This window comes from Rhineura floridana, chromosome 13, assembly GCF_030035675.1.
Source record: "Rhineura floridana isolate rRhiFlo1 chromosome 13, rRhiFlo1.hap2, whole genome shotgun sequence".
Classification (NCBI taxonomy): domain Eukaryota; kingdom Metazoa; phylum Chordata; class Lepidosauria; order Squamata; family Rhineuridae; genus Rhineura; species Rhineura floridana.
The window spans coordinates 33,955,961-33,971,841 of NC_084492.1; the positions used below are offsets into that span (position 1 = coordinate 33,955,961).

Sequence of the window (15,881 nt, forward strand, 5' to 3'; positions counted from 1 at the left end):
AAGCACCATAAAGCGGGGCCCTAATATAAAACTTAGAGTGCATTCACTGTCCCACTGACATTAGAGCCACCAGCCTCCACTGGAAAAGAGTATTTTTCACCATCCCTCAGGCTGTACTTTCTTCTTGGTCTGAAAGATTGAGTAATGAAAGTGTTTCCATCGGAAACCATCCATCCATGTTGTCTTCAGGGCCGGATTAGTCATTCTTCACACTATTCTATAGAATGGGGGTTTGATTGTGTTTTAGTGCTGATGCTGTCATGTATTATTCAAGAGCACCACTGTGTTGAAAACATTCCTTTCCTACTTCCTGTGCTGACCATCTCAAAATATTTTGTTCTCTTATTGCTTAACTGGTCAAGGATGATGGGCATGGTAGTCCAACAACAACTGGAAGGATGCAGGTTCCTCATTCCTATTTTAACTGCTGTTGTCCTACCCCATTTTAGGGCTAAGATGATTCAGATAAGGGAAAAATGCTGAATAATCTTTGGTTTGGTTGTGTATATTGAAATAATATATGGCATATGGATCAGAGAGATGTTGGGCCATTATAGTGACCTCTTGACTCTTTAATCCAGTGTAGTCTAAGTATTCCTGCATTTTGTTTTCAAACACAATGCCATTTAGGAAAATCAGATGTCCAGTGGTCAGTTGATAGACATTGTATTCCAGCCTTCCTCAATTTGGTGCCCTCCAGATGTTAGGAACAACATAGGAACATAGGAAGGTGAGTTATTGGTAATCGGAGTTTTGATCTGTCTAGCTTAGTATTGTCTACCCTGAAGGGCAGAAGCTCTCCTGGGTTTCAGACAGGGATTGAACTAGGGACCTTCTGCATGCAAATCAGATGTTCTACCATAGAGCTATTGCTGTCCCCTGTCCTTGCATGCTCCTGTAGTTCTTCCTGAGTTCTGCCTTTTCAGTCCAGAACATGTGTTTATCAATAAGGTATTTTGGCTACCATGCAGGCAATTGGAACTTGTTCCTTTCTGTAATGTGAGACAATCTCTGGAAACTCATGACAGAGAATGCTGCCAACACTGGAATGTTTCCATCCTTTGCAAATATTATGAGGATAAGTCAATGTTGTGGGATGATGGGAGTTGGAATCTAATAACATCTGGACTATACCACATTGGCTGTAGTGGTTGAGACATTACTGAGCTAGATGGACCAGTCTGACTCAGTATAATATGTTCCTAGAATTTGACATCTCATTTTCCATAGCAACATAGGAAGCTGTTTTATCCTGCCATTGGCCCATATAGCTCAGTATTGTCTACACTGACTGGAAGCAGCTCTCCAGGGTGTCAGATACGGTCTTTCCCAGCTCTACCTGGAGATGCCAGAGATTGATCTTGGGACCTTCTGCATGCAAGGCAGATGTCCTGCCACGGAGCTACAGCCCTTCCCCTAGAACTGCAGCTGCCATTATGGGCTCCTACTGAGAGGAGAGGTGGGATATAAATTATCCCTGACCATTGGATGTGTTGACTGGGCCTGATGGGAGTCGGAGTCCAGCAACATGCCAACTGACTGGCAGGGGCTCTCTGACAGATGGAGTTTAAATCAGGAATCTTTCCCTCTCCTGCTTAGTCAGAGATGCCAGGCACCGAACTGGGACCTCTTGCAGGCAAAGCATGTACTCTGCCATTGAGCATCACTGAACTCCCTGTCCCCAGTCTGCATCATTGGCGGCTGCTTGTGGGGAAGGAAATTCTAAGCTCAATGATGTCACGGTTGGTAGGCAGCCTATAATGTCCCTGCTAATGGCTACTTTGGGCCTCAATTAACAGTTTTGCACTGCTTGCAATTAGTCCCATGGACTTAACTTTGCCTTTCTGAAAGTTTTCTCCCCACCCCCGTGCCCACAGATGTTAACATTTCAAAGAGACCTGACAGCTTGCTTCTCGGAAATGGCCTGTGCACGAGCTGGAATTTCATGCCCTGGGAGATCAGTAGCGCTCGAGCACTGCAATCATTGGGCAACCCAACAGGCCAGCTCTCCCAAATATTTTTTGCCAAAGAGGAGAGTCCTAAAATACCTGTTTGATGTGCTTGGTTAACAGCTTTAGATTTGAATGTATGGAAAATGTCTCTCTTTCAGTTTGAATGAAGCACAGTGGTCCACCCCAAGGCAATAACTAGCAAATGTAAAAGGGAAGGTGCGATGACAGGGAGCATTTTTAATATCTCAGAAGGTTGAATAATAACAACATGGGGTCGTTTGCAGAAGCCACCGTGAGAGGTGAACATGCAGATATGAAAAAAAAGTCATTTTCCCTTTGTTTTCTCAGGTGCTGCTGCTTGCGTTCACGGAAGATTTGGAATGTGTCCCTGGATTCCAACAAAAGGTTTTTCATATTCAACATCCACCTGCATTCATGGCAGACCAGCCAATTCTGAATTGTAAGAAATCTTATTTTCATGTTATATTTGCACACACACACAAACTTTATATTAACCACAGCCTGGGTGTTCCTATCATGTTTGGAATATGGGTTCCTGCTGGGAGGAAGGGTGGGATAAAAATCAAATAATAAATAAATAAATATATCTGAAAATTCATTGTCTGTAGGACAGACTCGCCTCTGTGATTTCTACAGTAGCATGATTACTTCTATTATTGTTGTTATTATTTGGGGAAAGCTTTTTCTAAACCATGCATTTATACAGACTTGAGCCTTTTCTGTGTGGATTATGACATTCTGTCTATATTGTGAAGCTCCTGTACGTTGATCAGTTGTTGGCTTGAATACAATCCCTGTGCCCTTTCTCCTGAATTATTTGGCTCTTGAATCCATTTGTCTGTTTTGTGTTGATAATGAGTTACCATGATGGAGAACCTTGACTTGCAGTTGAGTGTCCTAAAATTTGTCCACAAGATATTAATTGGTACATGTTGAATCTTGGAATGTGATAAGAGACTTTCTATTTGGAAAACATTTCCTCCCTCTCCTCATCTGAGTCCCCGGTGACCAAATGTTATTGTCGGTTGAGAGTATGAATGAACTGCATGGCCCAAATTCCATTTCCAGTAGACAGGTGTCGAATTAAAGTGCTGGCACTGATGGGAAGTTGCTTTGTGAGCTTGGCAGGCAGATAAAATAAGGCCAAATGGCCCATGAAGTCTTAACTGTGTTTTCTGCACTTGAGTTGTTTGATCAAGGTGCTAAGGGGCAACTGGCAAGCATGTCCTGTTACCATTCATGTTTTTGTGGGCTTATTAGCTATGGATGAGTGGTTGCATCCACAGAAGTCTTGGATTTGAGCCAAAGTTGTCCAACTGTAATGGTGGTGGTATCTCTCTGGAGGAAATGCAGAAAGCCAGACACCATGATGCCTCAGCTGCAGAAGACTCTTGATGAGTGGTTTGGAAGAGGCCTCGGAATTTCTTTACTTGTCTCTGTGGTGACAAAACTGAATGGTTCCTAATCTAATTGTCTAATGAACATTGTTCTCAAGGTGTGTGAAACAAGCCTTGTGCAGCCATGAGCAGTTTGCTGTGGGTGAATGGTCCTTGTTCTGATCTTTTCTTTGCCTGTTTTCCATATATGCAATATTTGGTCAGAAGGAACAATGAAAAACTATATTTCCAGGTTAGTGCAATGCAGAACATGTACACTCATCCTGGATCTACATAATCCAGGGGATCTTGAATTCTCAAAGTAAGTTCCCTATGAAACATGAAAGTGAGTCAAATTGCTCTGTTTTCCACTGATTTACAGTGCCCTCTCCCTTCAAACTACATTGAGCTTTAGCTGCCTGGTCATCATTGCTCTGCCTAGTTGGACATCTTGTTTGGTGTTCGGATGCACTCATGAATATTTGATCCTTCCAGGCCATGCATGCTGAATACTTCTGCTTGTGTCCTTTGGGGAATGGAAGCATAGCTCTGCCAGGCAAACATTCCACTTCCCAAGTTCATCACTATTTTGGTTCTTGGGGGTCTAGGGGATAATCAGAGGGAACCCAATGGTATATGGGGAGCCCAGGCACAGAGTATATATCAGAATCCCTGGGATTTGACAAGATCCAAGCTTGGACAGGCATGAGGAGCTAGAAGGTCCAGACAATAACAAAACATTTGTATCAGTCAATCCTCAAAGTCCTTGAAATTCTGGGAATTAGCTGCACAACTTTTCAGTGTGGGATATTAGCAGTGTTCTGCCTGGGGTTAGCAGAATGAAATAAGGCTATATTGATTTGCACCTAATGGACAGTTCAAGCTGCCTTGAACATAGGAAGCTGCCTTATACTGAATCAGACTATTGGCCCATCTAGTTCAGTATTGTCCCAGGCTATGGTCTGAAGATACGTAAGGCCAACTCCATGCTGAAGCTAAGCAGGGTCAGGTCTGGTCGGTGACTGAATGGGAGACTTCTTGGGAACCATATGTAAGCACCCTTGGGTTAATATCATGAAAATAAAGGTGGGGTATAAATGTAATAAACAAATAAATCATAAATAATAACATTGTCTACACTGATTGGCAGCAGCTTTCCAGAGTTTCAGGTAGAGAGTTTTTCCCAGTCCTGCTTAGAGATGTCTGGGACCTTTTGCATGCAAAACAGATGCTCTACCACTGAGGCCTCACTCTTTCTATGAAGGTATAATCAAATCAAAAGGCAGTTCAGCGCAGAAGAAGTGCCCCTAAACTGGAGGCTTTTCAGCTGACTCATCAATATTTTTTAATTGTCTGTTTGACTATGCTGAGCACTTTTTTAAATGTTGCCATTACTCAAGAACAATGTAATTTAGCAGTTGCATCTGCATGTGCAGCCCACCATGAGTATGTAAATTAATAGAGCAAATATGCAAAGCAAGTCTAACGGTGATTGCTTTTGTAGTCTTCAACAAATCAAGTACTTTTAATTCTCAGCTGAAGAGGTAAAGAAACAATCATATTTTGTTTGACTGTAACCCCCCCCCTGCAAATTCTTCTGATCTTTTTAATTTAGGCAGGGACGCTGTATTTATGCTGCATGTTCAATTGTCACTGTTTCTGCCAGTCATTAAGTAAAGTGTTTTTTAGGAAGGTTTTTATGTATTTACAACTTAGCTGTAAATGTCATTGTGTTCATTATATGTGAAAGTTATGAGGGGAAAGAAAGAGGCGGAAGTGAAGAGGCCTTTGTAGTTCTGTCTTTTATTGTTTGCATGCAGGCTGAAGCTATTAAAAAAACTTTGCTTCATGCATTCAGCAGACCTTTTGAGTGTCTTCCCATGAGAAATAAAATCAAGTGTGATGTGGAGTTTGGAATGGCATGGGGAGATGAACATTTTGACTATTAATCTACATCAACAATGGAGATGGCCTCCAGCCCAGAAACTCTCATTTTGTCTGAAAGTGGATGGTTTAATCACCGTGGTTCAAAGAGTGCCTGTAGTGCAGGGGCATGGAAACTTGTCCAGCGTGAGGGCCATATTCCCTTCAGGACAAGTTTCCAGAGGCCACATGCCTATGATAAGCATGATGAGAGTCGAAAGTAGTTGCAGCAACAATACGTCTCTCTATCCTCCATCCAGGCAACCAAGAAACATTATCAGAGTTCCAGGACATATTCCAACCAGGCAAAAATACTCAAGGACAGTGCAAGGCAAGGCTGGTGAGGGGTGAGTCTCAGGAGGGTTGTGTGGCCTGGGGCTGGAAAGAGAAGCCCAGAGGGCTTCACTTGGCCCCCTGGCCTGAGGATTCCCATCTCTTCTCTAGGATGAACAAGCTGTCTACTTGTTTGGAGTTGACTCAGCTGTTTCAAAATGTCTCAAAACATTTTTGACTGAAATTTCAGGACATGTTTTCTCCCCCTATGCACTAAAAAAGAGAAGAAAAGAAAATATCCTTGAGATCTCAAAAGGAAACATTGAACCTGGCAGGCAAAGCCATGTAGCGGTGACAGAAACATTGTTGTATGTACACCAAACTTCCCATAGTTGGTTTCCTCACTTGTTGATTTTTTTTTTTTACTTTACCTTTTGGTTAATGTCCAAGAAGTTTCACAAAAAGTTGTGTCCCCCCCCCGCCCCATCCTCCATCTCTCTCTAAGGAAATTAGCATGACTTCATCTTATCTTAGATCTTTTCAGCTTGGAAATGGCTTTTTTCCTATCATGTTTACAATCGTCCCTTAATCTTTGGCCATAACTGACAACTTTATGTGGCAAATTACATCTTCCCCTTTTTCTTTCATGGCTTTTGGATCCTCCTCATCTTATTAATATACATTTATTCATAAATATATTTATAGGCTCATATGTAGTATCTAGGTCATGTACAACAATATGTACAATAAAGTCTTAAACACCATCAAAACAACACAATCCTAGTGTGTGCCATTCTAATGGCCAATTAGTTGAATCACTGAGCTGTATCCCATGGTAATTCTACTCAGAGTACACACACTGAAATTAAGGGACACAATTAACTTGGGCCCATTATTTTCGATGGGTCTGCTCCAAGTGCAATAGACTGTTTTAAACTTTTGATGTTATTCATGATTGTATAGAGCATTGTGGTTTTTTTTTATGGTACTCACCTGTACCAACACCTCTTCTTCAGTTGCCCATTGCAGCTATTTTATACTGGCATCCATGGCACTTTCAAGGTGTGAGTGCCAACACCTATGCCAGTCTATGATTCAGCACTTTGGACAACTCCTTGAAAGTTCAGACAAAACCCCAGAGTGGATTCACTGCCCTACTGGTTGGAGTAGAGGTATCTCTCTGCTCAGCATTGTCAGCCTCCATTAGCCTTCCTCTAGCATTGGCTTTCTCTGGTGTGGACCTACTCCTTCTGCCCATCTAAAGTGTGGGCAGGCAGAAAGCCCCAAAATGTTAGATCTCAAGCCAGCCTTGCTGCTGTCACATGATGACATTGTGTCCAATTTATGCCCAATTGCTGTGTCAGCTCCATGCTGGCACAGCTATCTGCCCACCACTTTCCACCCCAGCCAACAAGTGCAGCAGGGCTGCAGATGTGGTAGTGGTCATGCTGTTCCATAAAGACCCACTGGGCTGGAAGGGCATTTAGAATTGCTCCTTGAGTTAGTGGAACTTAGCTCCAAATTAAGCCAATGGGACAAGTTAGTTATGATTTGAATCCCATTGCATTCACTGGGAACTAAGCTCAACTAACTGCATTCAGACATGGGGTTTATTGTTAGTTTTACTGATTATAATAGTAGCACTTCTGTCCCAATTTGTAACATTCCTTTCACACTGCAGTAACAGTTGCATTATGGAAAGGTGGCTTTTTGACCAACATGCCACCATGTAGAGCTACATTTCACTCACACAAGTGGGTGTGCTATGATACAACTATTAACATAGTGGACATGTCGCTACTCCCCCACTTTCCCCACACATGCACACTTCTGTTCCCCTATGATTCTTCCAGGAAAATGGCAGGGAAGAACTGTATGGCGGTATGCCACCCCAAAGTTTGTCTCTTTACTCCCTCGATTTTCTGGGTTAATGGGGTTGCAGATGGATATCTTCTGGAAGCAATTAACATGGAAATGAGTGCTAAACTTCCATTAGATTCTGCTAGCTTTCCAGAAGTGGCTTTTACGTTGTGTGAAAGATCAAATAAAATGTAGACGTGATCAGGCAAGGAACTGTCAGGAAAACAAAATAAATTGCCATCTGAATGCAACCTTCGTCTAGTTCTAACCCATTACATCTTGATATGGAGAAATATGTATATCCTAACAATTGTCTCCTTCTACCCTTAATTGTCCTGTCCTATTGCTACCTTTCTGAGATTAAAGCATACAACACTATGGGTATTGATGAGCCACCTTGGTAGCTAAACTGTCTCCTGGGGAACTGTTGAAATAAAAGGATTAGGCAAAGTAATGTACTAACTTGGGCATTAAATATATATAGATATGTATGTATTGTTTAATAGTTATCACCATAAAACATACTTAAAACACAATAAAAACAAATGTCTTCCTAAATCATAGTGTGTGAAGATGAAAGATCAAAAAGACATGTATAGAATCTCATACTGAAGCCAGTTTGTAAGAAAATTGGCTTGCATATAAGAAAAGTATTGAATTAGAATGGCTCAGAGAAAGGAGTAAATACATCTACTGACCAGCTTTAGATTTTCCAAACAAGACAGATGCTCAGACAATATACTATATAGGTTATCGGGCCTCAAAGGAGCCTATTATTATATTGCACAAAATTTTCTAATAGTGACCACTGAAGACCCAACAGAGGTCGAAATGAGTATGGCTTTTTTTGGTCTTTTGCTAAGTTGTCTTCAGTTTTTGGTGAAGTTGGTATATATGCACACAAATAACTATGGCTGAAATAGCCTTTCATTTTACACACTATGGTATATGTTATTTTATGAAGACATTTGTTTTTATTATGTTGTATGTTTTATGGTGATAACTATTTAACAGTACATATGCATATATATTTTCAATACCTGAGTTAGCTCATTACTTTTCCCAATTCTTTTATTTTCAGCTTTTGTAAATGTTGGGTTTGGATCTGTAGGTTATACATATCTTTGGTCTAGTATCATGATACTATTGGGTGCTTATCCCTCTTAGCTTTAGTAACCTTCTGGGTCAATAAATCACTAGTAGCAACAGCCGTTGTTTATGCTGGGATGTTAGAAAGTTACCAAGCAACCCTACTACATGCGGAAAAGTAATTGTGTTACACTAATCATGTTTTACTTTGAACATACATGAATTGTGGCTTCTGTGTGTGTGTTTAAAAAGATGACAATAAATCAAACAGTGCACATGAAAAATGAAGACAATTGGAACAATGTGACTTGCATGCCAAGCTAGGAAGTACATTGCCAATGATTTAAATGTCAAAACAAAGGCAGTTGTGACCCTTACTTGAAGAGCTTTAATTTGGATGTTAATTAATGGCTGACCTCTTCTGTCACTTACGTGATGGATTGTGTTTTCCGGGCATGCAATCCTTCAGATCAGGGTGGGTGGTTGTCTCTCCATCCTCAGGTTCTCACATCTGCTGGATTTTAATGAAGAATTTCCTTGCCAACCCCATTTTGCCCTAGTGCTGTTAGCTTCATTTACTTCCACTGTAGGGGATTTATTAACTGATTAATCATTGGTGCTTTAAGATGTCTCCACTACATTTTTTGATGAAAGTTGCACTTTTGCTGAGCCTGAGGGCAGGGTCCTCTGAAGAGCATCCGTTACTAACTGATTGCAGGGGATGCAGGTTGTGTAAACAGAACACAACAAGCTGACATAGCAAAGAAAGTTCCCTGATGGTTTCCCATTAATGTATGAAAAGCATTCATAAGACAAAGACATAATGTGTCCCTTCTTTGTGCAGGACATTTGTTTTCATTCTCTCCCTCCTCCTCCCCCCAGCCTCCTAAAGACCAGCTCTGGGATGTGGCTGTCAAATGTGGTCGGACTCCAGCTCCCGTCAGCCTCAGCCAACAATGATGGATATTGTGGCCAAGCATCATTTGAAGGTTCTCCATCTACAGGATCTTTATCCCTCACTTAACTGAAGCACTGTCTGCTTAGCAGGACAGTCCTCTGTCCCTACCTGTGCATGTTGGTTCTTTAAATTCCAATAGCCCTCATGGAAATTTTGGAGAAGTAACTCTGAAGGCTGGAAAAGCATCTTGGACTTGAGGCTAGTAGCGTGGGGTTGCAACCACGTTAATGATCACCATATGTATCCACCAGGCACATTGTATGGGCCTAGCAAGATACAATATAGCAGAACCAACAGAACATTCACATGTATCCATAAGTGTATTAAAATATTCATTGCAAATATGTCAGGTCTCAGCTGGGGGAATCCGCACCAGAGGGGGACCAGGAGGCTCTGGCTTTAGACCCAGCCCTGGGTCACTCTCCATCTGGGGAGCCAGGGTCCTGCAACAAAGCTGAAGAAGGTCCATCTGTACCCAGTATGAGTTTGGGCTCTCACATCAAGGCTGAATGGGTCCCAGCCCTACGAGAGGCGTCACTTCCTGCATTGAGCAGGGGGTTGAACACTATGGCCTTATAGGCCCTTTCCAAATCTACTATTCTATGATCCTGTAACTTCAAGTGCCAGTTGGAAACCTGCCCCATCTCAAGAAGTAGCTGACCACAGGCAAGGTCTCCTAGGGAGTAAAGGTCTGGCTGAAGTTGATAGGAATCAGCTGAGGTTGGGAGTGTAGTTCCAGCAGCTCCAGCTCAAAACATCAGTGCTAGGCTAGGAGAGCTACTGGAACAATGTCTATGTATCAGCTTTATACTAATCTCCTGCTAACTTCAAGCTTGGCCCCAGACAACCCCAGATGTGCCTGTGGACTTGCCCTTGCCTTTGCCCATGGACTGACTGGACCCTGACCTTGGATTTCTTGGACCTTGTCTCTTACCTGACTCTTTGTTGTGGACTCTGCTTGTTTGGACCCTGACTTTGGACTGGCCCTACATAGTGATTTGGTTGTTGCATATGTTGGTGTTGTTGCTGGCAAGTCTTTTGTTTCCTCAGGAGCCTAGTGAAGACAGGACAGAATCAAACTGAATTTCTCCCCCATCCGATACTCTAGTGTCTTGTATGCTTTTAAAACCATCCTCAACTAAAGAATGTGCAAGAGATGCGTGTGCAGGGGTTGTGTTTAAAACCTCATTGCACATGGGAGAGTGTTGTGCTTGCAAACATCTACACAGCAAGTCTGTCTGAGCCCATCACTTCATTGCATAATTTGTGAAACTCTGTTTTTACACATGATCAAAGCTTGCAAAGAGCACAGTTGAGAACTGCCATGTGGCCAAAACAGTTGCCTTTTCCAGCCGTCCATGTCAGCTTTTTAATAAGGCCTAAGGGGGGAAATGACTTCTAAAACAGGCTTTGATCTTTATGCATATACTTTTAATTTAAACTTTTAAAAGACATTTCAGATCAGAGGAAGGCTATTATGCTGAACGGTGTGTGAGGGAATTAATTGGCAGCTGAACTACAGTGCCAACGCCGTGTCCAAATGAGAGCCAGTGAAAGATGCTAATATTTGCATTTCATTACTTCTAATGTTTGTGCTGCCAGGATTTAAAAAGAAAATCCAAACAACAAAGTCCAAATTTGCCAGTGTCCATGTATGCAAGAAAAGCTTGGGCATGTCTTCACTATGTATGTTTTGCATGTGCCAAATAGGGATGGATGAATCTGTCAATTTTGGTTGTCTCCATTTCTCATTTTTCCAATCTGAAATTAAGCTCTGCACATTTCTGCACCAATTTCATCAGCATTTTTGTGTGAATATCTCAACATAATAAACACATTTGTGTATGCATTTGGCTAATATATATGTTTTTGCAAGCAATTTCCCCTAAAATAATGTACTTGTGTATGTTACTTTCACTAATATATAAACTTTTATGCACATCCCCCCCCCATAAATGGATTTTTGTACATATTGTTTAGTTGGAGAACTGTACCACAAAACTCAGAGAAGTGTGAATTTTAAAAGATAGTCCATGTATTGTTTTGGAAAATGCAGATTACATAGGTTCACCTTTAAATGCAAACTGAATCATAGTTCTCCCCCATCCCCTGTGTCAAACCACTTTTGAAACTGGGAGAAGCTTCAAGAACATTTTGTGGTAAGGCTAGGAATGGTGGATGACTTCCCATTAGTTAGATTTGATATGCATTCCCAGTGCTTACTGTCATCTTTATGAAAAATGCCTGGTATTGAATGGTACCGTCTGTCTGTCTGGTGGATAATTCCAGCTTTCATCTCAGTATGTGAGGTGCAGAGTTACAATAATGTTGTAAATGAATTTGTAAATGTCAAATTTGTGTTGATGGTTTGTCCCCTCTGTATCTACGGTCTTTGGACCCAGGGTGAGCCAAATTTGTTGTTATTATCTCCAAGCAACCTACAACATTATTAAAAACAAAAGTATATATACCATATCATTAAAAACAAAATAATAAAAAATAACAGCCACCCTACAGCCATTGAAAGCTTTGGCAGCACACTAATATAAATCTATGGTTAGATAATAAAAGGTGAAGATGCGCAAAAGTTACATGAATCAGCTAATGAGCCATGTACACCACACTCATCTGTGTCTGCCTCTAACAAGTGTGTACCATGTCTAAATTTTCTAACTACAACTAAGAGCAGAAGAGTAATTTTCTGGCACATTTTAATTTTTTATCCTCTAAGATCCTACACAGCAGAAGTTCCCTTCAAGGATATGTGCTGTCCTTGCAACCACTTTCAGCCTGAAGCAGTCTCTTGTGTATTCTTCTTCTGTAGATTTGATCAAGGGGTGAGAAAATGCATAATTTATCTCCTTAGGAAGCAGTTTCCTTGTTGATCCTTAGAGCCCCTTTTGAATATCTTTCCTGAGGGGCTTAATAAATCTGTTCCCAAACAGGTGGCAGTACATCTGAATGTTGTAATGTCTCTCAGACCTGCTATGATTGTTAGTTTCTAAACTGTCACATTTAATAAGTAATCATTGGTTCTACTGAGGTTGTGGTTTTGCCAACACCCCTTGGACGAAGATGCGCGAGACAGAGTAATGATTATATTTATTCAAATATAATAGAAAAGTTCAAAGTGCACAGTTGGACTCTCCAACACTGGAGGCATTCAAGAGGCAGCTGGACAGCCACGTGTTTGCTTTAATTTGGATTCCTGCATTGAGCAGGGGGTTGGACTCAATGGCCTTAGAGACCTCTTCCAACTCTATGATTCTATGTTTCTGTGATTCCAACTCTACTATTCTGTGATTTTATGACTTCCTGGTGTCTTTTGGTATAAATCTCTTTTGTGAAGCATGATTTGCTCAATGTGCATGCAAAGACTTTTGTGTGTTTGTGTGTGTTTTAAATACAGTATCAATTGGCCCCAAGTGAAGGAGTGCTAGTATAAATAGAAGGAACTGTTTTTCACTTCCTCGTCAGATTTTATAATTGTTCAGAGATTGGAGAAATCAAAATGTGAAGCAAGTATCTCAGCATCATCTGTCACTGTTTTGTTTTTATTTTAGCAAAACATACCACTCCACTGTAACCTGCACATAAATAAAGGTGATATGCTGAGGACAGCATGCTCCATTAACATCTTGGTTGTGAATGGAGGTGATTGAACTGTAGCAAGTAGCTCGATTTGAGATTAGATCTGTTCCTGGAGTTGTGCCAGGGACCAGCCTAGTTTACAAATCACACTTTTTTTGAAATATGTCTCAGCTTTGGTTGGGTGATGCCAGACAGCTGTTCGTCTAATAGCCTAAATCAATGGCCAACTGCTCACAATTAGTAGGTATGTCAGTTGCTCAGTGCAGTGAGAAAACTTTACATTAATTATGTTTTCAGAAGAAACTCTTGGTGAAACAGAAGAAGAAGAAAACCCCAAACACACCCTCACCTTCTCTCTCATTCCCAGGTGCCATATTCAATCTTAGTCACATATTCAGGTATGTAATATTCTCAAAGATAACTCTCAGGGTCATCAATCTTACTTGCGCTGCTGGGTGGAGAGCTAAAAATGGCCATGGTTTGCATACAACGAAGTCCTACTCAGAGTAGACTAGTGATGGGATTGGCCGGTGCCAGTTTGAAAGAATTCTGTTGACCTAACAGGCTGGTATTGATTTGAGTTTGTTCTTTGCTCGCTAGCCACTGCTTTTACTGATCTGTTTTTTCCCCTCACGAAAATATTTATATTAGTATCAATATATTGAAAGAAAATAAAATTAAAGGAAATATTTATAAAATTATTGTTCTTAATATTGATATTTTAGAGGTGGATTATTATTATTATTATTATTTAAAAAGCTGTTTTCAAAAATAGCCATGAATAATCACTACATAAAAATCTGATCCACAATTCTAGAGAAAAAGTGAAATCGTGGAAAATTTGATACCAAAGCACATCCCTAGAGTACACCCATTGAAATTAATGGACCTAAGTTAGTCATGCCTATTAACTTCAATGGGTCTACTCTGAGTAGGACTAACATGGCAGGACACCCTATATCAGCATTCTCTTCCCAGTTCATCAGGTAACTTGAATGCCTCTTGATAGTCAAAATTAACTTTCCTTTGAGGGATAGGCCTAGGGTATTCCTGTTCATGGTAGTGTCCAGATGACAAGAACAAATTGTTCTATGCTACACTCATCAGGCCATATCTGAAATACTCTGTTGAGTTCTGGATACCACAATTTTAAGAAGGACATTGACAAACTGGTGCATTTTCAAAGGAGGGCATCTAGGATGATGAGAGGTCTGAAAATAATGTGTGCAGGAAAATTATTTGTGGCTTTTATTGATGTCAAGTCAGCATTTGACTATTTCCTGGGAAATTCTGTGGAGGAAACATGCATATTTTTTTTAAAGAAAACCATATGTTGAGTCCGGAGAAGAGACGGTTAATGGAAGACAAGATAGCTGCCCCAGTGGTGGCTGGTAGCTGTGTGTCAGTGGGGAGTGGAATCTGCTCCAGATTTTAGTTTGAACTTGTCCAGCTCCTTAAAAGTTTGTACTAAACCCCAAAGTGGATGCCACTGCCCCAGTGACATGGAGCCACCAGACGTCACTGTAGCTGCCTCCAAATTTCTGAAGCGGGGTCTTACACTAAGTGGAACAGACTTGTTCTCTGTTGCTCCAGAGGACAGAACTAGCACTTATGGGTAGAAATAGCAGGAAATCAGATTTTGTCTAAATACTAGGCATGGCATGAGCTCTTCAACAGTGAAACTGGCCACCTAAGGAGGTGGTGAGCTCTCCTTCACTGGAATCAAGGCTGGATGACCGTCTGTCAGAAATGTATGAGCTGAATTGGGTACTGTGGATCTGTGATCTATCTCTGTAAATCAGTTGAGCCACATCCAGCTATTGCCATCTTCTCCCCTGTTGTCGGCAGAGTTACATTGCCTGTAGTGTGACCATCTCCGTTGTTTTCTTCCATGCTTAAGAAATCTTGTGCAGGTTTCAGTGCAGAGCACTTCTAAGTCTAAATGACTGATGTACTAGAAATAAACAAAATACTCATTTGGAGAAGATCCCTGGTCTCTATCACAGTAAAGAAATACATTTGGCACCACGCTGCTTTCAAAGCTTTTACAAACTCATCCCCAAGTGCTTTTGTGTGTCATATCTCTATGTTTGGTTGTACCTGCAAAGGTGTCTCCAGTGGAGCGGAGTGTACATATTAGGGCTGCACCCTTGAAAAGGCCACAGCTCACCTGTAGGATCTTCCCCAAAGAAAGTAGACCTAATGCTGCAGTTCTCTGTCTTGCAAGGTGGAGGTGCTGCTTTGCAGTGAGTGAATACTTTCATCCTCTAGGATTGATGTTTCCACAGCTGATGAGCACAGGGAACAATCTTGTGGGATGTGGGTGATGAAGGAAGGTCACTTGCAAAGTAGCACCACACAGGACTGTTGCTTTTCCTGCAGGAAAGCTGCTTGCAGAATAGCACCTGGCAGAATTGATCCCCCTTCTCAGTTGGGAGCCAGACACAATGTCTCCTTCCCCTGCTCCCCACCCTAATCTATGTTTAATTAGGAGAGGGTTTTTTTAACCTTAATTAAACATTAGCCCTGCCCCCAAACTTATAAATGGCTACTAACTGCAATGGCTATGCAGTCGTAGATGGTGTGGTGGGGCTGTGGCTCTTAGCTGACCTCTGGTTGGTTGCATTGCTCCTGCTTACTGATAGGTAGAGGGGACAGAGTCTGAGCCACTCTAGTGGTCCCACTGGTGTGTTTGCACCATAGCAACCCTGCTGGCCCATCCCCCCTCTTCCTGTGTCTCCCAGGAGGCAACAGCAACATATCTGGCCACAGTTCAAGGTAGTGCCACATCATTACCATGCTGTCCACACCACTGTGGTTATGTTCTACCTCCACCTT

At 41.5% G+C, this 15,881-nt stretch overlaps 1 protein-coding gene across 1 annotated transcript in view; it reads left to right on the top strand.

The window, feature by feature from the left end:
• CDH13 (cadherin 13) overlaps positions 1-15,881 on the top strand; it is a 793,102-nt gene that overhangs the window by 161,944 nt on the left and 615,277 nt on the right. Inside the window, exon 2 of the mRNA XM_061594241.1 lies at positions 2,301-2,412. Within this exon, the coding sequence (XP_061450225.1) occupies positions 2,301-2,412 (112 nt within the window). The remainder of the gene's footprint in view (positions 1-2,300; positions 2,413-15,881) is intronic.